The sequence below is a fragment of the Anarhichas minor genome, unplaced genomic scaffold, assembly GCF_050575085.1.
Source record: "Anarhichas minor isolate MPS153535 unplaced genomic scaffold, ASM5057508v1 ptg000026l, whole genome shotgun sequence".
NCBI classification, from domain to species: domain Eukaryota; kingdom Metazoa; phylum Chordata; class Actinopteri; order Perciformes; family Anarhichadidae; genus Anarhichas; species Anarhichas minor.
In genome coordinates, this window is record NW_027466472.1 from 16274671 (window position 1) to 16293986 (window position 19316).

The window sequence follows — 19316 nt, forward strand, 5'->3', positions numbered from 1 at the left end:
ATGTACAAAGACAACAGAAATGACTTGATATCTGACAGGCGTATAGCAAACAGTAGAACACCCATACAACTGATTTAGGATGCATATTAGCACACATGCAAGTTACAGTCTCTGATGAAGGGAACAGGACATTCACACCAACACATATTTGGTCTCTGGTGAACCAATGTATGAAGTGGTGAGAGAACACAGTCCGGTGAGCAAGACTTCTTAGTACTGACTGAATGAACAAATATTAAAATAATGGATTTTACTGGAAGCACTGTTGTGTTCAACAACATTTAACTTGTTTCTTAAAAAAAAATCCACGTTGTACAAGAGCCAATAGCTCCCATCTGATAGAGAAGTGTGTCAGTTGGCTGCCAATAATACCAGCAATAGATCCATTGTCACTCATTCCAGCATTTCGAAGGACACATTTGATACTGTGCTCATTGGGCACTACACCTAATTGTACTTAAATCCATATAAGCCAAGGCCAGGCTTTAAACATGCACTTACTACCAACTACACAGCACTGACATTCATCTGTACCACCACTGAATTACAACCACTCAAACAGACATGTAACATATCTACTGTTTCAATAATCATCCTCAAGCACCCAGGTGAGCTGGACTATCAATAGTCAAATATTACCACCCTCAAAAAAGTAATGGTACTGGGTGGCAGGACAATATTTGCCCTACACAAAAAAAAAACATTTCAGTACCGATAATGCTTACGGTACAATATAGCAGCATCTCATTTCAGTTTCTTAAGTCCTGTTTAACAGTGCGTAAGGTTTATGCACCAGAATTTTAAGTACCTCGGCACAGAGAAATCTAAAAGTCATAAAGTACAGCAGGAAGGGACTCTTACTGTTGTATTGAGAGTAATTGTTAAACAAGCATTGGTGTTTAAACCACAATAATAAGTTAAATTTACCATCATATCACAAAATCATTTAATTTAATGTTTAAAAGCTAAGGTTTGAATGGTTTTTATTTACATGTTCCATTAAAAAGCTAAGTGCTTCATGAAGCAGGCCGTCTTTCCTGAAGTATACAATATAAACCAGTAGATGGCTCTAGGGTACTACAATGAACCAGTGTTTGGTGAATAAATAAGGCGTTTACAGTTTTGTGACCTTTTTGAAGAAATAAAAAAAAAGGGAAAACATAAAAGAATAGTTGCATGCTCTTAAATTGTATTCTTTGATCTAGAGATCAACTTGTCCCTTACTATGATTCAATGCATTTTATAATTAAAGTAAACGTATTATGACTGGGGAAAACTTAAATAGGTGCAGGTTGGTATGCAGCCTGTGAATGTCCAGTTCAGCAGACTGAACCCAATGTTGGGTCTTTCCATTTTGCCCTCCACCCTTTCCCACCTCCAGAGGGGTAGATGTGGGCTGTGGCCTCTGGGAGACTGTTAGAACTGAGAAGTGGGTGAACGAACAGTGTCAGCCGAACTTGGGGAATAGTCCTCAGTCTCAGAGGTGAACTCAGCGGCGGGGAAGACGGGGTTGGCAATGCGGGAGGCGCCGGCACCGATACCGTGTGGCAGGTGGGGTGCGAATTTCACATCTGGGTGGCGTCTCCGTTGGAAAACTTGCTTCTCCTTATCAAGTGGCGTGGTCTGAGAGAGGGTGACACAGCAGCTATTGTTAGGCGCTCCACATGAGACCCGAGATGAGGAGTGGCATCCAATCAATCACCAGTGAGACACTTGGCAAATGTTAGATGAGCTAAAGTTTGCATATAGCTGTATGTGGAAAAAGCTGCATTTACCGCACTACTATTCTCTTTAGAGTTTAACTTTTTGTGACACAGAAAGTTCAACTTTATCTTGTGATACATCAAAAGCAGGGGCAACAACAAGAGACAAAAAGGTCTGCCACGACAGGTGTGTGACATCTTTATGTATTTTAAAAATGCATTCTACTCTTGAAACAAAATCCAGTGGATAAATAGTTTCTATATTCTTTTATGGCATTCTATACTTTTACTTTTTTTAAATTACATTTTTTACAGCATACTATGATATATTTGGCATACTTTTCTATGACTATCAGGATTTTTTTGTTATTTTAATGGTATGACTTTTTTATGGCATACTATACTATGACTATTTTACGACTACACTTTGCATAATGGATGTGCAACTTTTCTATGTAGAATAAGTAAGCAGCATTTAAAGTGAACAAACAAGAGGAAACAGCTACAGCATTAGTGAAATGAAAGAACGTGATAAAGTGATGGATTTGATGAGTTAGATAAGGGGCGAGGCATGAGAAGGGCTTCATTGTCTGCCAATGGGCCAAACCCTTTGAAGATGGTACATGAACAATGCCAGCACCTTGACTTATAAGAACTGCAAATTAGAGGTCATAACCAAGTAAAGCACGTCATAAACTCTAGTTGATGTCATGGTGAAACTTTCACCTCTCTTTTTAAAAAATAAAAAGGCTCTCACCCAGATGTTTTATGCGTAGTGTGATGTTTCGTTACAGTTTGGTAACGGCTGATGAATCGAATATCGGCTTTTTCCTGCCCCAAACTATCGGTATTATAACAGCCTTTTAAAAGTCCACTATCGGTTGACTGCATATTTGTGCTATGCTGCGTCATACCTAATTCTAGTACAATCCTGGATGATGGTTGTGAGCCAAAGAAACTGACCTCTGGATGGTGAAGTCCTGGTGCAGCTAAGCAAAGAGAGATGAGCGCAACTCAGAGGATCACCTTGAACTCAAAGAATCACTGACCTGATTAGGATTAAGGTGCTCAGCTCTGAACTTCTTTTTATAACTGCTGTGTTGAGAAGGACAACAACTGGCATAAAAATGTCATGTCACTATCAACTGACATTCTGTGAACTTTACACAGCCAAATGTAAAAATCCAGTTCAGCTTTGAAACTATTTAAGAAATCATATCAACCGAAACCGTGTCATTGTAGGCCAACTTTGTTATTCATAACATCTCCTAATGACGGTGCTGACAGTCAATCTAAAAGAAGTGGATGAGAGACCATAGCACACACAGGAAGCCCTGGCAGCAAGAGGCAGATGGATGAACTGATGTATACAGAGAACAAAGCAGAAAGTCACTAAATTATGAATGACAAAAGATAAAATATGGCTAATGGATTAGTTTGCTGCTTTGCCAAACGTACAATGTTAGTTTCAACTGAACCACGACTGAATTTCAATGACATCCAAAGGATGAAGTTAAAAAGCTTTTGCACAGAATGAGGATTTAAGCTGCAGTTGCATATAGGGGACACTGGTTCAAAATGATTTTTCTCAATTCTGAATGACATTTAAAGCATCATTGCTGCACATAAAAAATGAGCCCAAATGTAATCTACGAATGCAGAGATGCATGCAGTGGCTGTGTGTGAAGGGGTGCAGAGCTTACTGTAATGACTGACACTCCTGCAGTGGTGCTGTTGAGCTTGGGCCCGGTATTGAAGTGCTTCTTGATCTTCCCAGCCACAGGCAGCTGGTGCTTGTTCTCTGACACACCATCATCCTGGAAAATGCAAAGAACAAAGCTTCAGAAACTCTACTTGCTGTATCACAGTGCACTCTATCATAGCCGGTGAAAGGACTAACTTTACAATGCTGAACTTACATTGACCCAGCTGTGATCAAGCACCTGTACAGCCGTATATCTCTGATCCACTTCTACCTGCAGCATCCCAGTGATCAGATCCTAAATAAAGACACATTATTATACTAGATACTCATGGCTAATGTGAGACACCATCTCAACACACCACTGAAAGATTGTGGTGTTTCACATGGAGAATAACAATGGCAGATGTGGAGAACACTTCCAGACACCAACCTTGGCAGTCTGAGAAACACTGTCCCAGTATGGTGCAGGAAAATCAAGCTGGGCCCTCGAAAGCTGTTCAAAGAGAGCCTCCTGATCTTCACCACTGCTGTAGAAAATAAAACAGGTATTTTAGAAGCTCAAACTAAGTTCCACATAATAGTCTATAATGTGATGCCATACAATAGACATTCTGAATAATATGATTGAGACAATTTAATGTGGTTAAAACATCATACTTCAAAATAAACACCCTGATACAGGAGCACGTACCCACTGAAAGGAGGAAAGCCACACAACAGTATGTAAGTGATGACACCAGCTGCCCAAATGTCAACCTCGAGGCCATACCTGTAATTGAAGAGGAAGAGATCAGGTATCAACTAAGCACATCTGCAAGTAGCAATAGTTCACAAGAATTACTGTAGAAGTTTTTGATTGGGTAAATGGTATTTTTTTTCTACTTTTCTTTTTACAGCAAATGCCTTAATAATCAAGTCTCAGATGAGGACTCTGGACTCACCCGGTCTCAGCGACAATCTCTGGTGCTACATAGGTGGGTGTGCCACACACAGTATAGAGGGGCCCGTTGACGACAGTAGCCAAGCCAAAATCCCCTAGCTTCAGAGACTTACTACCATCCTGGTGTTCAAACACCTGTGAAACACACACACAATAAGAGAAAGTGAGAAACCGCAAGTAAAGAGGTCTCCAATTCATATTCATTCATTTTGTGACAAAGATTCCATTAAGGTGCTTGATGTGAGTGTAAAATTAGGTAACACAGTGCAAAGAATGAAACAGAGAATTGAAGAAATAAAGACCTGGGAAGGGATTTTGTTGAAATTGCTTAACAGTAAAAACAAACCGTTTTGGAAAAGTACCAGAAAAGAACAACGCAAATACGGATGGTCTCTGTAGAATAAAATTTTGTTTTTTGCTTAAATCATTACATGAATATATTATGTAATAAATGCAAAGGCTCAAATAAAAAGTGCAGTTGAGAATGAGTTTAATGTAATTGAGGTTTGTGCCTTGTTTTAGTCTCAGGCTTTTCTTTTGCTGATGTGAATGAATGTCCTGCATTGATTCGATTAAGATACTTTATGTATTCTGCTTCTAAAATTTTAGTGAATAGATCAAAGCTATTTTACATCTAGGTCAGACTTTACAGAAGGGATGTGTTAGAAACGTGAGTTCCAAATGACCACAGTGATATGACACAGTAAATACCTTGTCCAATTGTGTCCAGTAATTTCTTTTCATGATTTAATGTATTTATCCTATGTATGTTACATGCCTTCATGCATGTGTAATTGTTAGTTCTAAGTGCAAACTATTCTATGTACAAACTGAGGAGAAGAGTGACAATGGGAACGGGAAAGAGGAACATGGACCTATGAGGTTTGAAAATGGGAAGCTTTTACAATTTGGCTCCACTCACTGCCAGTACAGAATCTTTGTAGGTCATACTTACCAACAGGTTTTCTGGTTTTATGTCTCTGTGGACAATATTGAGGCTGTGCAGGTACTTGATGGCACTTGCCAGATTGAACAGCATACAGCTGGCATCTCGCTCTGTGTATTTGCTTGAGGAGGTGATTGCATCAAAGAGATCGCCCCCCTGGAGAAAGAGTATTTGGGATGTGAAAGAGCACTGGTTGCTAGTTTTCAACCATGTTAATGGGCTGATGTAGCTGTATCCATTAACAGGAATCAAGTAAAAATCCATTTAGATGGATTGATATAAAACTATGGTACAAAAAAGATGTTTAGTTTAAGAAAAATCTGAACAGAACCTAAAATTTCACAATTATCCCTAAAATAGGATTTCTACTACATTTGAGCGTGAAATTGCTTTGAACAATTAACAAATATGTATTACCTTAACCAACTCCATTACAAGATAGAGCTCACTACAGGTGTCCATTTCCTCAATTAAAAGTACGATGTTGGGATGTTTCACATGCCGAAGGATTGACACTTCACTCTGGATCATGTGCTCCTGGGTAATAAAAGGAAGATCAATCAAAGTAAGAAAATCTATCGACACTGTATAGAGAAAATAATATATACAGAAACAGATCAGTGGAATGTGAGACTGGGTCAAGTTTGCTCTGAATATGAAAGACAAACAAGTTTCTTAAACATCGCAGAAATTTGGAACGTCAGTTGAAATCATTTTGATCCTCGTTAACACTACTTAATTAGCTTTATCTGATATTAGACTGGTACATGAAAAATAAAGAAAGATAATTTTGTCCCAGAGCAGATAGCACCATCTGCTGATGAAGAAAAACAATGAAAGTGCATCCAAACCAGAACTCAAGATTGTACACAGAAAATAACTTCTTGATAGTGAATTTGATCAAACTTGGTGATGTGATAATTGAAGTCAGCGGATGTAGAGGTAGGGTCACCTTTCCCCTGCATTTTTCTTTGTTGATGATCTTCAGAGCGTACTCTCTTCCAGTGGATCTCTCCACACACTCTCGGACCACAGCAAAATTTCCATCCCCTAAAGTCCTCCCCACTTTGTACCTCTCTGTTATGGGCAGAGGCACTGTGCGGTACTCATCCACTGGCTCAGCTGTGGAGAAAAACAAAAGATCTATAATCTAAAGACATGAACAGTAGCCTTTACATTGCTTGCAAACTGTATTTTTCCACAATGATTACTTCTTACCTTCACTGCCAGGCCCATCTCCTTCATCCATTGAGCTGCAAACCTTGGTAGACGCTAAAGAGAGTGAAGAGCCACTGTGTTGAGATCCCTGGAAATAAGAGACAGCCATGATTTGAGAACGAAAGACACACTGATGCACTTGTTTTACTCAAACCTTAGAGGAGGCAAAGCTTTCACAAAGCCGACTTGTTGCACTCTAACGAGCCTCGAGTATGCTGTTTAAAATTAGACAAATAAAGCTTGGTGAACCATTATACTAACCTTTCCACCAGCATAAAGACTGGCAAGAGGTTACAAAATGGATTGAGAGAAAATAATATCCTCCGCCACAGCCACAATACCGAACACAGCCAGCCTGATGATTAATTAATGATGGTATCACTGAAAATTGGATTTCGCTCCAGAGTAGACTGTGCTATGCAGTCTCAAACTTGCTTGTCCTTCCCAGATCACAGCAAAAATGTGCTGCTGCAGTACGAACAATATTTTACTCAAGAGATAGCTCTAAAGCATCACAGTACATGTACGAACAGAGCTTGTGTTTACCGAGGGATATGAAGTTTGGGTGATTCTTTTTCTGGACAATATTTTAAAGGTGAGAAATCAATAAAGTTGAACGCTTCTGTTTAATTCCATGTCACTAGAATACTTTAAAATAATATACATTGATGAAGAGATTTGTTGAACTCCTACCCAAAGTTGCTGTGGTATGATGTATGACAACATATAAAATACATCTTTAAGACATTAACATATTTACGGGAACATCCATTTTTATTACCCGTCGTCTTCGGAGGCTAGCTGGACTGGTCGGAGAGGGGCTCGAAGACTTCCCAGATCGAGGTGTGGACAGCTGACTGCCAGCAGTGCCATTAGCTGTCGGTACATTAGAATTGGAAACAAACAATCGGCATAATGATGAAATACTGCAGGATAGACCAAGTGTATATGTATGCCTACAATCCTATCAAAAACCTGTGTGAAGATTTAAAACAATAAATTTACTTTCAAGTGACCCACCCACCCACACACCCACCCACCCACACACACCTGAACCAGTGGATGACGGGGACTTGCTCCTGCGGGACATCCCACCACCTCTTGGCGAAGAGAGACCCTGAACGGAGGGGAGCCGGCCATATGATGCAGACTTTACTACCTTGCAGTCTATACAGAAAGAAAACACTTAAAGACGTACACTGCTGGAGCAACATTTCCCTAGATAATACAAGGCTACCTTCTTCAACCATTTTGTCAGACTTGAGTATGTGACAGACAGATACATTTCATTAATATGAAGTATTTTCTTTTGGGTACAACAGCCTATAAACCACAGAGCCACAAAGTATTAGTGATGACATCCTCTTTCATTCTGACCTGCACATTCATCAAACACACAAACTTTATACCACAACTATAAACTAGGCCACGCTAATGATAATGCCCTTCATATCACCTGTATTCAATGTGAAGCAAATTAGTATTTCAGTCCAACTCTCTCCTCACTATAACAACTGTAAGCATAAATACTATGGTAAAGCTGTGACACCACTCCACTAAGGCTATTCTGACACCCTTTCATTCATAAGTGGTCTTAATAAAATCAGAAATCAGATCTTCAGTATGTGGTATTTGAGAGTCCTGCTCTGTTTGAAAAATATGGTGTCTACATTTTTAACAAAAAGATTTGTAATGATGGAAGCGACACCTTATACTGCATTTTAGTAGAGCTCCAAAAGGTCTGAGCAATAGCAGTAACAGCACTAGAAAGAATAGATGTATGAGAACAAACCTGCAGAGGCACAACAATAAAAGTTCCACATGTTTGGCCTATCCTGAATTTACTTTGGCCACAAAGGATGGTTTGATAAAAAGCTATTCACAAACGGCGTTAGTCCCATGTTTTCTCCACTGAGCGACCATATAGATGAAGATACACTTACCACTTTCATCCAAGTTGAAGTCATCCTGATAACGGAACTTCTCAGGGCCACAGGCAAAGAAGATATCATCCTCCCCAAAAAAGTCCTGAAGGCAGGTGATCTGGTGAAGATGGAGATGTTTCTCTCAATTATAGTTCAAAAACAAGTTTGATAAGTGATGTGTACTCTACCCAGTGACACTGTAGATGATATTAATTCCAAAGACGGTACCATTTTTTCGAAATGGCTGGAACATTCCAAAAAAAAAATCAAATGAACAATCTAGAAAGCTACAAGTGTAGGTATTATTTTTGACTCATTACACAGACAGTCTGTTGCTGCACTCATGTCAAGTGTTTAACCACTTTCAAACTTTAATGAGTATCTTGGTTCAGTATCAGAGGTTACAAACTGAATCCACAAAATAAGCCTCTAATCTCTAAAACTGAAATAAATGATATGGTAGGAAGTTAAATAGTGCCTTTGATGTTTAAAAACTTTTGTTAAAATAACATATCACGTTGATCTCATTAATATCAGAGAAATATAAATTATAACCCTCACTTTTCTACAAAGAGAAACTAGATGACGGAGTTGATGCATCTGCTGTGGTCATTGACACAGCACCCCATCACAGTGGATGCAGTGTCATAAATAAATGAAGATGCTAATAGAGTCCTGACCTTCCACTCAACAGAGTTATTGATGTACTGAACTACAGCAACGCGCCAGAAAATGTTTTAATTTTTCTCGACAGAAGGGTGGACTCTGCAAATGCTCCATCATCAAAAATGTGATTCCATATAAATTATTCGTCACTAAGTGGACATTTGTCTTGTTTTGACTTTGCAGCGCGGCAAAGCTCTACTCCTGGCCAGAAGCTGCTGCAGGGTGCGAAGCTCTTCAAGCCGGAGCTTCCGACTGCAGGTCAAAGGCGTGAGCAAAGCCGGATCTAGGTCTGTCAGCGGAGGGCTGGTCGCTGCCAAAGGCCCAACTGGAGTCTGAGCTGAAGGACTTTCTGGTGAACCTGCATGACTGTCACCTAAAAACATGGTTTGTCTTCGTACAATGTAGTGAGGGACAAAAAGGTTTGTATAACGAGACAATTGCAAACATCTAATATGTGCATATTAGTTATTGTCTCATCGTTAAGAACCACGAGGAGTTCAGCAGAAGCCTAATAAGATGAATTAAGTGCTTTGACATGAAGCGGACGGACAAAGAAGCCACCACCACAGTCCGTCAACCCGACTGCCCTCTAACCATATATTAAATGTTATGTTAGCATCCTCCTTAGTTATGAATGTGAATATGGTCTGGTTTTATTAAATCTCAGATTATTTTGAAAGAATTGTAACCTTTACAATGGTCAATTAATTAAGAATACGCTATATGCAACTTTGATATTTTTCATCCAAAATATTGAAATGCTGGATTGTTCACCAGACAAAGGGATCGGAATTACTTTTTTGCACATTACAGATAAATATATAAATAGGTACAGGTAATTCTCACCATGAAATCTTTTTATAAAATTGAGCACAGAGGGAGGTTTAATATGGACATTTTCTCTGCAGATGGTCCACTCTGACAGCCCCCCTGCCCCCCACCCCTCCTCCAAGAGTGTGAGATCCCGAAGAGAGGAGAGATGCACAGCCGTCGCCAGGGAGACCAGACAGAATCACAGCTGAGTTTGAGACGATGAGAGAGACACGACTGCTTTAAGATTGTCCCGTCAGAGCATATCTGAGGTACTGGACATTACAAACTGCAGACAATAGAACAACGCCACAATCAGTCTAGGTAAGACAGAATCATTTACAACATCATGTCACTATGAAGATGTGGGTTGAAATCTGGCTTCACACCTATGGTTAATGGTCACCCACTATAACTCTCCATTTCTATCTTAAGCAATAAGTAAATCTGAGTAGAAAGAAGTGACAATGTTCCCCAATAGGATCAGAGATCTAATCAACAATGCACACCCTCAAAACAACAAATATGTGAACAACTATAGAGTGACAAAATATGGATTGCTTCATATAAAGGTTTTGAGTCAAATGTGTCTCGCTGATTTAACAAGAGCCACTCTTTATCGGTTATATGTAACTCTTAAATAACTCATATTACATTTATGATATATTACATTAATTGCATATTGTTCATCTGGAATACTAGGAAATAGGAAAACGCCAAACTTATGATGGAGCAGCGTCAGTGAGGCATTTGTGATTGTGCTTTATATTGATGCCTGCTGGCTGAGTGACACAGCAGCTCCATAAGGCCTACCATCCTCACTCTCTCTCTCACTCACTCACTCACTCACACACACACACACACACACACACACACACCTAGCAGTTCTGAAGCAACCTGTACAAATATTGATCGTCAGGGTTTTATCTGTTTGAAAAACAACGGGAGGTATGCATGCTTTGGAATCTAATCAATCTGAGCCTCAGTACAGACCATAGATTACACACAAGACACAAACTGGTAATAAAGCATTGCTCAAACAGTAGACAGGTGGAGCTCTCCAGGGTGCTGAATCTCCCCTTTGAAGCGCATGACGGTCACTCAGAATGTCAGGGAGAAACATGACTCATCTTCACACGCAATTTTCTAATTGTTCTAGTTCATTTTGCATGGACTGCCCTCATTTACAGTTTCAGAGCATGTTTTACTTTTTTCAAATTTGTATCCTGTAGGATTAAGAATGTCCAGTAGAAAGAGAGGATGGAAAACAGTATCTTCAGTGACATACATTATCCAATATTCAGATTGGGTGTGCTGCAGAATTTTGTGACATAACTGCAGTTGCTGCATAGAAAGATTAGAGTAATAGCTGCCTTAAAAACTGCAAGTCAGCACTATGAGTACATCCATAAGGACACACCCATAACTCAAGCACACATATGAGCGATAACTCTAGCCCTCACATTTTCAGCATTCCTAATCACAAGCTCCTAGTCTTCAATTTCTATATTTAGCTTTTAGTAGTTCTAACAAGGTATGCATTTTAGCAGCAGATGTGTCAATATATTTAAAATATGTTTAAATGTTAAATTAATGCATATCTATATTTACGTATACAGACATATCTTAGTTCTCATTACAAATGCTCTTACTTTTCTGCAGTGTACAAATTAAAGTACAACAGCAACTTCCACTTTGGCTCAAGCATAATGAGTAGCCTCCCAGAACAAAAAGAGGATAAGGCAGAAAATGTCTTCTCTACACACCAAATGCAGGAGGACACTGAGCATGTCATTGTTCTGTGTTTAACAGCCAAGTCACAGCAGTAGCTGAGCAGAAAGCCAGACATCCTCACTACCTCCTTCATCCTTCTTTCTACCCTTTAGTTACAGAGAGATATTTAAAAATAGCAGGGTTTGAAAATCATTTATTCCGTCAACAGCAAAAAAAGTAATTTAATTCACTATGTTACATTCACACCAGAAGGTAGTTAGTCTTTCTATTGTTAATAAATATCTTAAATACCATCCCTGGGAGGTCTCCTAAAACCAAAACCAAACCTACAGTATGTTTACGTTAATGTCACTGAATTGCAGGAGAACATCATGTGATGCTCTTTTATAATCATTTTGTGAAATATAATCGATTTTAAAATATGGCCACTATGCATCATACAGGAATGACATCTGTGGTATGAGCTGAGACCAATAGAGATTCAGTATGGACACACACAGGACAAACCAGGAAATGGCAGAGTCAAGGTCAACTTGAAATTTTTTTCAAGGTTCTACTCTCTGACAAACGGGGCACCATACGTTTCATAACCTCTTCCACTATATCATTTCTTAAATGTAAAAATGTTTTTCACATCTACTGATTTACTAATTTTACGATGCAGAATTAAGACTCTGCTTTCCTGCATTGATGTCATGCCAGGCTACGTCCTTGGGTGGCTGTTTTGACATCTATTTCAACAAGAAGTGTTGACTCTAAAACACAGAAGTTTGCAATGTGCATAATACCATTACAGAGCAGAGCCATACCATATGGAATGCCATGGCCTAAGTCTCCTCAGACATACTCAGACGTCATGCAAATGTTTTCTGCTCCATCCCACACAAACATACCAAGCCATGGCCTGTATTCTTGCTATGGACCTCGTCTGCAGATTGTTTATTTATAGCTTTCAGTGTGGATAATGTTTTATAAACTATTAGTCATCTGCAACCCAAAAACTTTAACTTGGCTGTGCCCATTTGGCCAGGGATCACAGCCATCAAGCAGAGCAACCCGAGAAGCAGATCCACTAAACGTGAATCTAAAGACTCGGAAACAAATGTGAAAACAGAACTTGTCTGTCGATGACTTTTGCAGTAGAGGAATCAAGAGGGATAGACATGACTGACTGAAGTTATCAGCAGAAATTATAATAATCATTTTAAAACTGCAGCAAATACACCAATACCAGACATGCATAACAAACCACTAAGCTGAATAAGCAAAGATACTTTGTGTAAGAGACAAATGGAGAACCAGAGAAAGAAATTCTAATATTTTACTTTCAGAGTATACACAATGGACATATACCTTTGATCTATAGCAATGGCATGCCCGTTTATTCTTTGCGAAACAATCTGTATTCCTAAAACAATTCAGAGGATTTCTGGAGGCAGATTTGTTTGCCGTTGTGAAAATCCTTAACTGTTGGCTCTACGCACCATCACAGAATGGGATTATACCTGAGCCATGTGCTCCGTCTTGCCGCCATGTGTATCAAGAGGCCGTCAGGCCGAGCACTGCCGCTATGAGCCCTCTCACACTACACCTACAGTCCTGACATCACTACTGCACTGCTCTGCCGCAGAGGCTGTTCCTTAGCAACCAGCTCAGGAAACCATGTCACCATAGAAACCATCAGAAGAAAATAAAATAACAGGATTGTGTGATAAGGATACTAATGCAGCATGCAGGTGATACCGTTAAAAAGCTGGTTATTTCTGTGGGATGTTTTGAAACTAATGTTTGTCAGTTGAGCTCTATGTGAAGCTGCCACTTAAGTGTTATCCAATCAAATCAGCCCATAATGGCCCACATCCCCCATAACTGTGATGATATCTAGAAGAATATGAATTACTTATGAGTAAAATGTAGTGTGAAATAAGGCACTTGTGCCAGGATGTAAAACAAAGTATAATAATGTAAATAATGGCTACTGTATCTGTGTGTATTACTAACTCACTGAGTCAATACTGTAACTATTCAACAGTGTGCTACTGTTTAGTAGGAATATGAGATAGGGTACTAGAAACCCATTTCTTGTAATACAGTTAGTACATTTTCCCAGTTGACTTTGAACCTACCGGACACACACACACACTCTCTCTCTCTCTCTCTCTCTCTCTCTCTCTCTCTCTCTCTCTCTCTCTCTCTCTCTCTCTCTCTCTCTCTCTCTCTCTCTCTCTCTCTCTCTCTCTCTCTCTCTCTCTCTCTCTCTCTCTCTCTCTCTCTCTCTCTCTCTCTCTCTCTCTCTCTCTCTCTCTCTCTCTCTCAGAGAAAGCAATTTTCAGAGAATGACAGTGGAAAAGTTATATTTCTTTAAAACCTCAAAATTCCCTTTCTGTGCCAGAATAACTCAGCCTGGATTGAAGGAAATGTGTACCAGGTCTGCCTCATGTGCAGTGTGCTGATGTAAGATTCTTATGCGAGATACAGTAACACAAATGGGAAGACAGCATGTGGAGAGAACATTTAAACTAAAACAACAAAATACTAGTCTCCACAACCAAATGTATCTCGGTGCTGCACACAGCCAAGCTATGAACAGATAAGACAAGGTCATACCAGTGATTTATATCCAACAAAAGCATCATTTCTACTTCCCCAATAAATTGATCAGTGGTGGAACAGGGTGTAAGATAATGACAGTCTCTCAGAGTATAGAGAGCTTAAGGTTGTCCTGGCTGCTTCCCTTTGAAATAAGCATACTGTAAATAAACAGCAACAAGTAGAATATGGGCTATATAAAAGGGTACATCTCTTAAATGTATGGAAATTAGGTTAATTTTCAAAACAGATGAATCAATGTTTGTTACAAATGTGCAACCAGCTTTACCAACTGCTTCCCCTCTGAGTAAAGGGAGCCCTTGAAGTCACAGACTGAGGTAGGGCAATGCCTATGTGACTTTCACAAACTAAAGTAGATATGATTCCTTAATTTACCAGTAGACACCATATCACATATTGTGACATACATACTGTAGCTAGCTATACAAACTTAATATTGACTGTGTACTTCAGAAGAAAGTAACATTACACACACACAGCTAATGTGTCATCATATTCTACAGTGTATTACATTCTTTTTTTCTGAAGTTTAAATATAAGAATATAAAAAAATGTTGTTGGACCTAAAAAGTATAAAGAAAAACAACCAAATTATTTTATCTAGCCATTACCAAAATGGAATTTCTCCAGTATACCCTACTCGGAAGCATGTTGGGGAAAATGAGTGAAAGTGAGGCTCACAGAATCACCACTAGAAATGAAAACTTAACACCTACCATCTTGCCGTCAACAGTATATAGCTTTTTGACGAGTCCAGAGTCCATCTTGATGGCGTCTGTGATGTCAGTCATGACTTGCTCAAAGGAGTGTGCAGTCTTCTTGTTGAGCAAGATCCGTACGGCCTTGCGAGGCTTTACTCCGCTGCGGACAATGGTTACCAGTTTGGGCTTGATAAAGTCCTTGCTCTCCCTGGTTTCCGGGGATCCAGCCATGGCGCTACCAAGGGAAGAAGGGTCACGGATGGACACAGCAGTCCAACCACCAACAGCCCAGTTGGGATTTACATTCTTTGTGTAGTCCAGCATCTTGTAGGGCTCTATGGATGCACAAACATAGCTCTCCCCTGCAGAAAATCAAGACAGAAAGAGATTTTTTGATTTTCCCACAAACAAAAGCTGAGACGCATTGGAAGATTAAAAAAAAAAGTGATTATCACATGATAGTGTGACACTGGCTTATTCTGCTGTACAAGATGGGGTAAGTCGCGCATTTTGTTTTGATCTGAATTAGCTGGTGGGGTTTGTGGCTTGATTGATCTCACATTACTCAATATAAACATAATCTGGAGCAAATTTACAACAATTCAAGAACACTACTCACCTTCCACCAGCTGGTCCATGCAGGTGATCTTTGTTGTCCCATCAATGGTATATATGGTCCGCACCCCTTGTGGCAAGTTGACATTATCTGACAGAGATCGAGTGAGGTCAGCCAGCAGTGCTTCTATAGACCCAAATCTGTCCTGAGAAATGGCATACACAATCCCTTTGAAGTAGCGGTCCCCATTGCGATAGAAACGAATCTTCTTGGCCTTCTTTTCTGAGGTCAGTTTTTGCAGTGTCCTGGTTCTGTACAGGCTGCAGTGAGCGCTATGAGTGGGACTGGGGAGCCCATTCCCTCTTGAGCCCCTTCGGGTGTATCTGAGAGCCTTGTCCCGCTCATCAAAGTGCTCCAGCTCCATGTCTGTGCAGTGCTGTTAGATCATAAGTAATACAGGGAGAAAGCTTACTTTTTGAATATGCCATTCAATTTGAATTTGTATAAGACATAGTGCAATTAGGCTCTCTGACAGTTGTTTACACTCCTGATACAGCACTGATACAGGCTTTGTTGCTACTGCTGCTGCTGCTCCTACACACATCATGAATTAACATGTCACACCCATTTCATGCTCCCTTGTGATACTCAATTCAATCTTTACAGCAATGAAATTCACATGCATTTGCAATGGATATTAGACCATCCACCAGTGTAAGTCTGGTACAGAACGGTGGCTGAAAGCGTATTGATAGGTAAACAATAAAAATATATAACATAGCAAGAAAATGGTCTAGAACATATGGATTTTCTTGTACTGGTGCAATCTCTCTTACCTTTTAGGCCAGGACAAATGCAATAAAGCCTTTTTTTTTCTTCCTATAAGCAGAACTTGAATCTCAATGAATCATTTATTCATTTGATGCCTTGTAGATTAAACATGCGTCCCTTTGTTGCCCCCGTGATGGTGCCGTCTTCCTGCTCGCCTGCCTACTCCGCTGTGTGTTCGCATGCAGAGAGGAGGCAGGGCTGTAGCCGGTGTCCTCCACCCTCCCCTTCTCTCCTCTCCCCTCCTCTCCCATTCTGCCATCGCAGTGATTTACATCAGACCGCTTGGGGGTCAGCGCTCCTCGTGCACATTGCTGTCAGAACACGCCCTCATAGAAACCTCAGTGCGCCTTCACGTTGACCTGCTTGGCATAACCTCATACCTGTGATACTTATAGCTAACGTTACATATTAATACAACAGATCCACATATCGCCATTCACTAATTAGCACACAAGGACAGAAAAGCGTTTAAACGGTTAAAGCTACCAATCTACCATATTCAATGAATTTGTAACGTTGTCGTTGGCCAGCTAGTGTTCAATTCAAAACCAAGTAGGCTAAACCTAACGTTAATATATACAATGTAAATTCCACTGCAGGAAATTAGGTGTTAAAAATACCCTCACAAGGTGACCGAGCAGAGTAACATGCTGGGGTTACAGATAGCGCTAATACTGCACTCCAAATGTAATATGACAAGGTAGCTGGCCTGTTTGAGACCAACCCACACAGGTGTAGGTGATGTTTGTAATTAATTGGTTCACCTGGAGCGCGTGGATAAGTGTGGCGAGCGGGTGAAGGACGCACAGGAACTAATAAACATCAATTAAGTATGAGCAGAATACCACCTAATGGGTAATTTGCACGTGTTTTTGTATCCAAATATTCACAGCAGTCTGTCACACTTCCATAGACCAACATCTTGAGTGAATACTTGATGTGGGAGAGGAGGAGTGGGTCTAGGAAGTGACATAATGTTACTTTTATGAGTATCAGCATTTTTGAATTTGTTCAACCTGACGTAACCAATTACTTTATTATACGGCTTCTGTCCAGTTGGCCTGCTGCAGGCATAATTCACTTAACATCAACATTTTGAAGGTTGTTTTCTGATCAGGCGGTCCAACTAAAAGATATTAAAACAATGGACAAACTTGTAACTTTGAAAAGTTTACTTTTCTTTTTACCTTCAACATTTTGTATCTTAAAATATTAGTTGAAAATGCTGTACAGGTTGTGATACATAAAAAATGTACTTGACTAGAGAAGAGCATGTTCACATTTCATCTTCCTTTGTTTAAAATTAAGTTGCTTAATATGTGAATCAACAGTGTTTTTTTTTTTTTGCTGTAAGGACAAAGGAGGTTCTTAAAGATGAACTTACTAGAGAGAAGTGCTACCGCTCTTCAAAAAAGGAACGTGACCTCCAGGCTTCTCTTCATTCTTACAAGGACCAGAACGGGAGGTTAGACTTCCAGATTGTGTGATCAAAACAACTAAAAGTGGTTATCTGCTAAAATTCTTGTGTTTTCTGCAGTCATAGGGAATTTTGTACATTATGTTTGTGTGCGTGTAATTCTGCTAATTTGGGGATAATAATTTTACTGGTGAAACTGTATCAACAATAACTTTTGACTCAAAAGTTTTGAGTCATGTTTACAGTATATATTCACAAATCCTCATACATTCCACAGGCTACAAATCAGAACATCTTGTTGATGCTTGTGTGACCTTCTGCCATTTGTCAATGGTCAGTTAGACCAAGCAACCACATTACAGCTCATGCAAGGTACATGAACTACCTGAAGGAGACTCTACCTCCGAGCATAAAGTAGGTCTACTGCATCCCTTTGGCAGCATGGGGAGACAATCTTTTGCTGCGATCATTTTCATGACTTAATGTCTTGTTTTCCACAGGTAAATAAAGCTGTTGAGGAGAATGTGAGTAGTTCCAGGAAAAACATACAAAAGCCACAGAATTTATGGTACATACTGTCCTAGCCAAAGAGTTATTACGACTAACGAAGAATATTTCGCACAGAGCAAAGCCAGCCCCTAAGAAGTCAACTGAGGGTATGAATATTTATTTGCTGTATTGTATTTTGTGTCTTTTGATGCAGTTGTATTGACTAACATGTGTAACATCTGCCATGAGACTACAGATGAAAAATAGCCTCTTGGCTAACTCTGGCACATTTACAGGAATGTTTTATTAATGTGCACTGGCCCTAACCAAATAAACCAATAAATAAAAAATAACTCTCATAAGCATGGGAAAGCAATTTTCAAATAAATGTATTGCATTGTTGGAGAATCTTTCCTGCAGTGTGATTTAGTATTCCATTTCAGAACATGTCTCAAGAAGATGCACTCAGCAGAAGATCTGTCAACAAGTAAATCGGACATCTAGCACAATAACCAATCCTCTGACAACGGCTCGAATGCTTCTTCCAGCTGACGGTCTGACCACAGTGCATGCCCCGCCAATACTGTTGGACAAATCGTCTGTTCCTTGGGGACAAATGCTGCCAGTGTGCCAGGATCAATCTTTCTCTGCCTCGTTTCAGTCGGTGGAAAATAACTGGATACATCCGAACTCTGCATTTCTGAACCCAGCTTCATGTGCTTTCATGTCATCAGTGATCAGCCAACCTTTTTACCACATGTGGGGCCACACGCATCTTCTGGCCATGTGTTGTGGGATGTGACTCATGGCCTGGTGGTTCTTGTTGCTCTACCATCAGTGACCTTTGACCAATGGTAACTCGTGCTTCCCTGATGCTAATCTTGTAAACATTGTTCTTTCACGGTACACAGGTTCACACAGATGTTAATATTATAAATTAGCATGTTTGACTAAAAGTGCAACAAAGCCCAGTTTTATTTAAATTTGTATGCTGACTCGGCAGCACTAAAAAAATCCCATGAAGCCCATAAAAAGAACTCCAACCCTGGCTGGACATAAAATATA

At 39.8% G+C, this 19316-nt stretch overlaps 1 protein-coding gene across 2 annotated transcripts; it reads right to left on the reverse strand.

The window, feature by feature from the left end:
- Positions 1-1416: 1416 nt before the first annotated feature.
- dclk1b (doublecortin-like kinase 1b) lies at positions 1417-19308 on the reverse strand. 2 transcript variants are annotated; one of them, XM_076100366.1, is made up of 16 exons: positions 19296-19308; positions 15578-15940; positions 14974-15320; positions 8456-8555; positions 7563-7679; positions 7294-7388; positions 6513-6600; positions 6247-6416; positions 5712-5831; positions 5304-5450; positions 4350-4483; positions 4100-4177; positions 3839-3935; positions 3623-3703; positions 3407-3520; positions 1417-1623 (listed from the first exon to the last, which is right to left on the reverse strand). In XM_076100366.1, the coding sequence occupies exons 1-16, from the start codon at positions 19306-19308 to the stop codon at positions 1417-1419; spliced, it is 2271 nt and encodes a 756-aa protein (XP_075956481.1). The 2 variants fall into 2 exon arrangements, with proteins under 2 accessions (XP_075956481.1, XP_075956482.1); XM_076100367.1 differs by lacking the exons at positions 7563-7679; positions 8456-8555; positions 14974-15320; positions 15578-15940; positions 19296-19308 and adding exons at positions 2625-2692; positions 9202-9220 and having other exon boundaries at positions 1566-1629; positions 6519-6600.
- Positions 19309-19316: the final 8 nt, after the last annotated feature.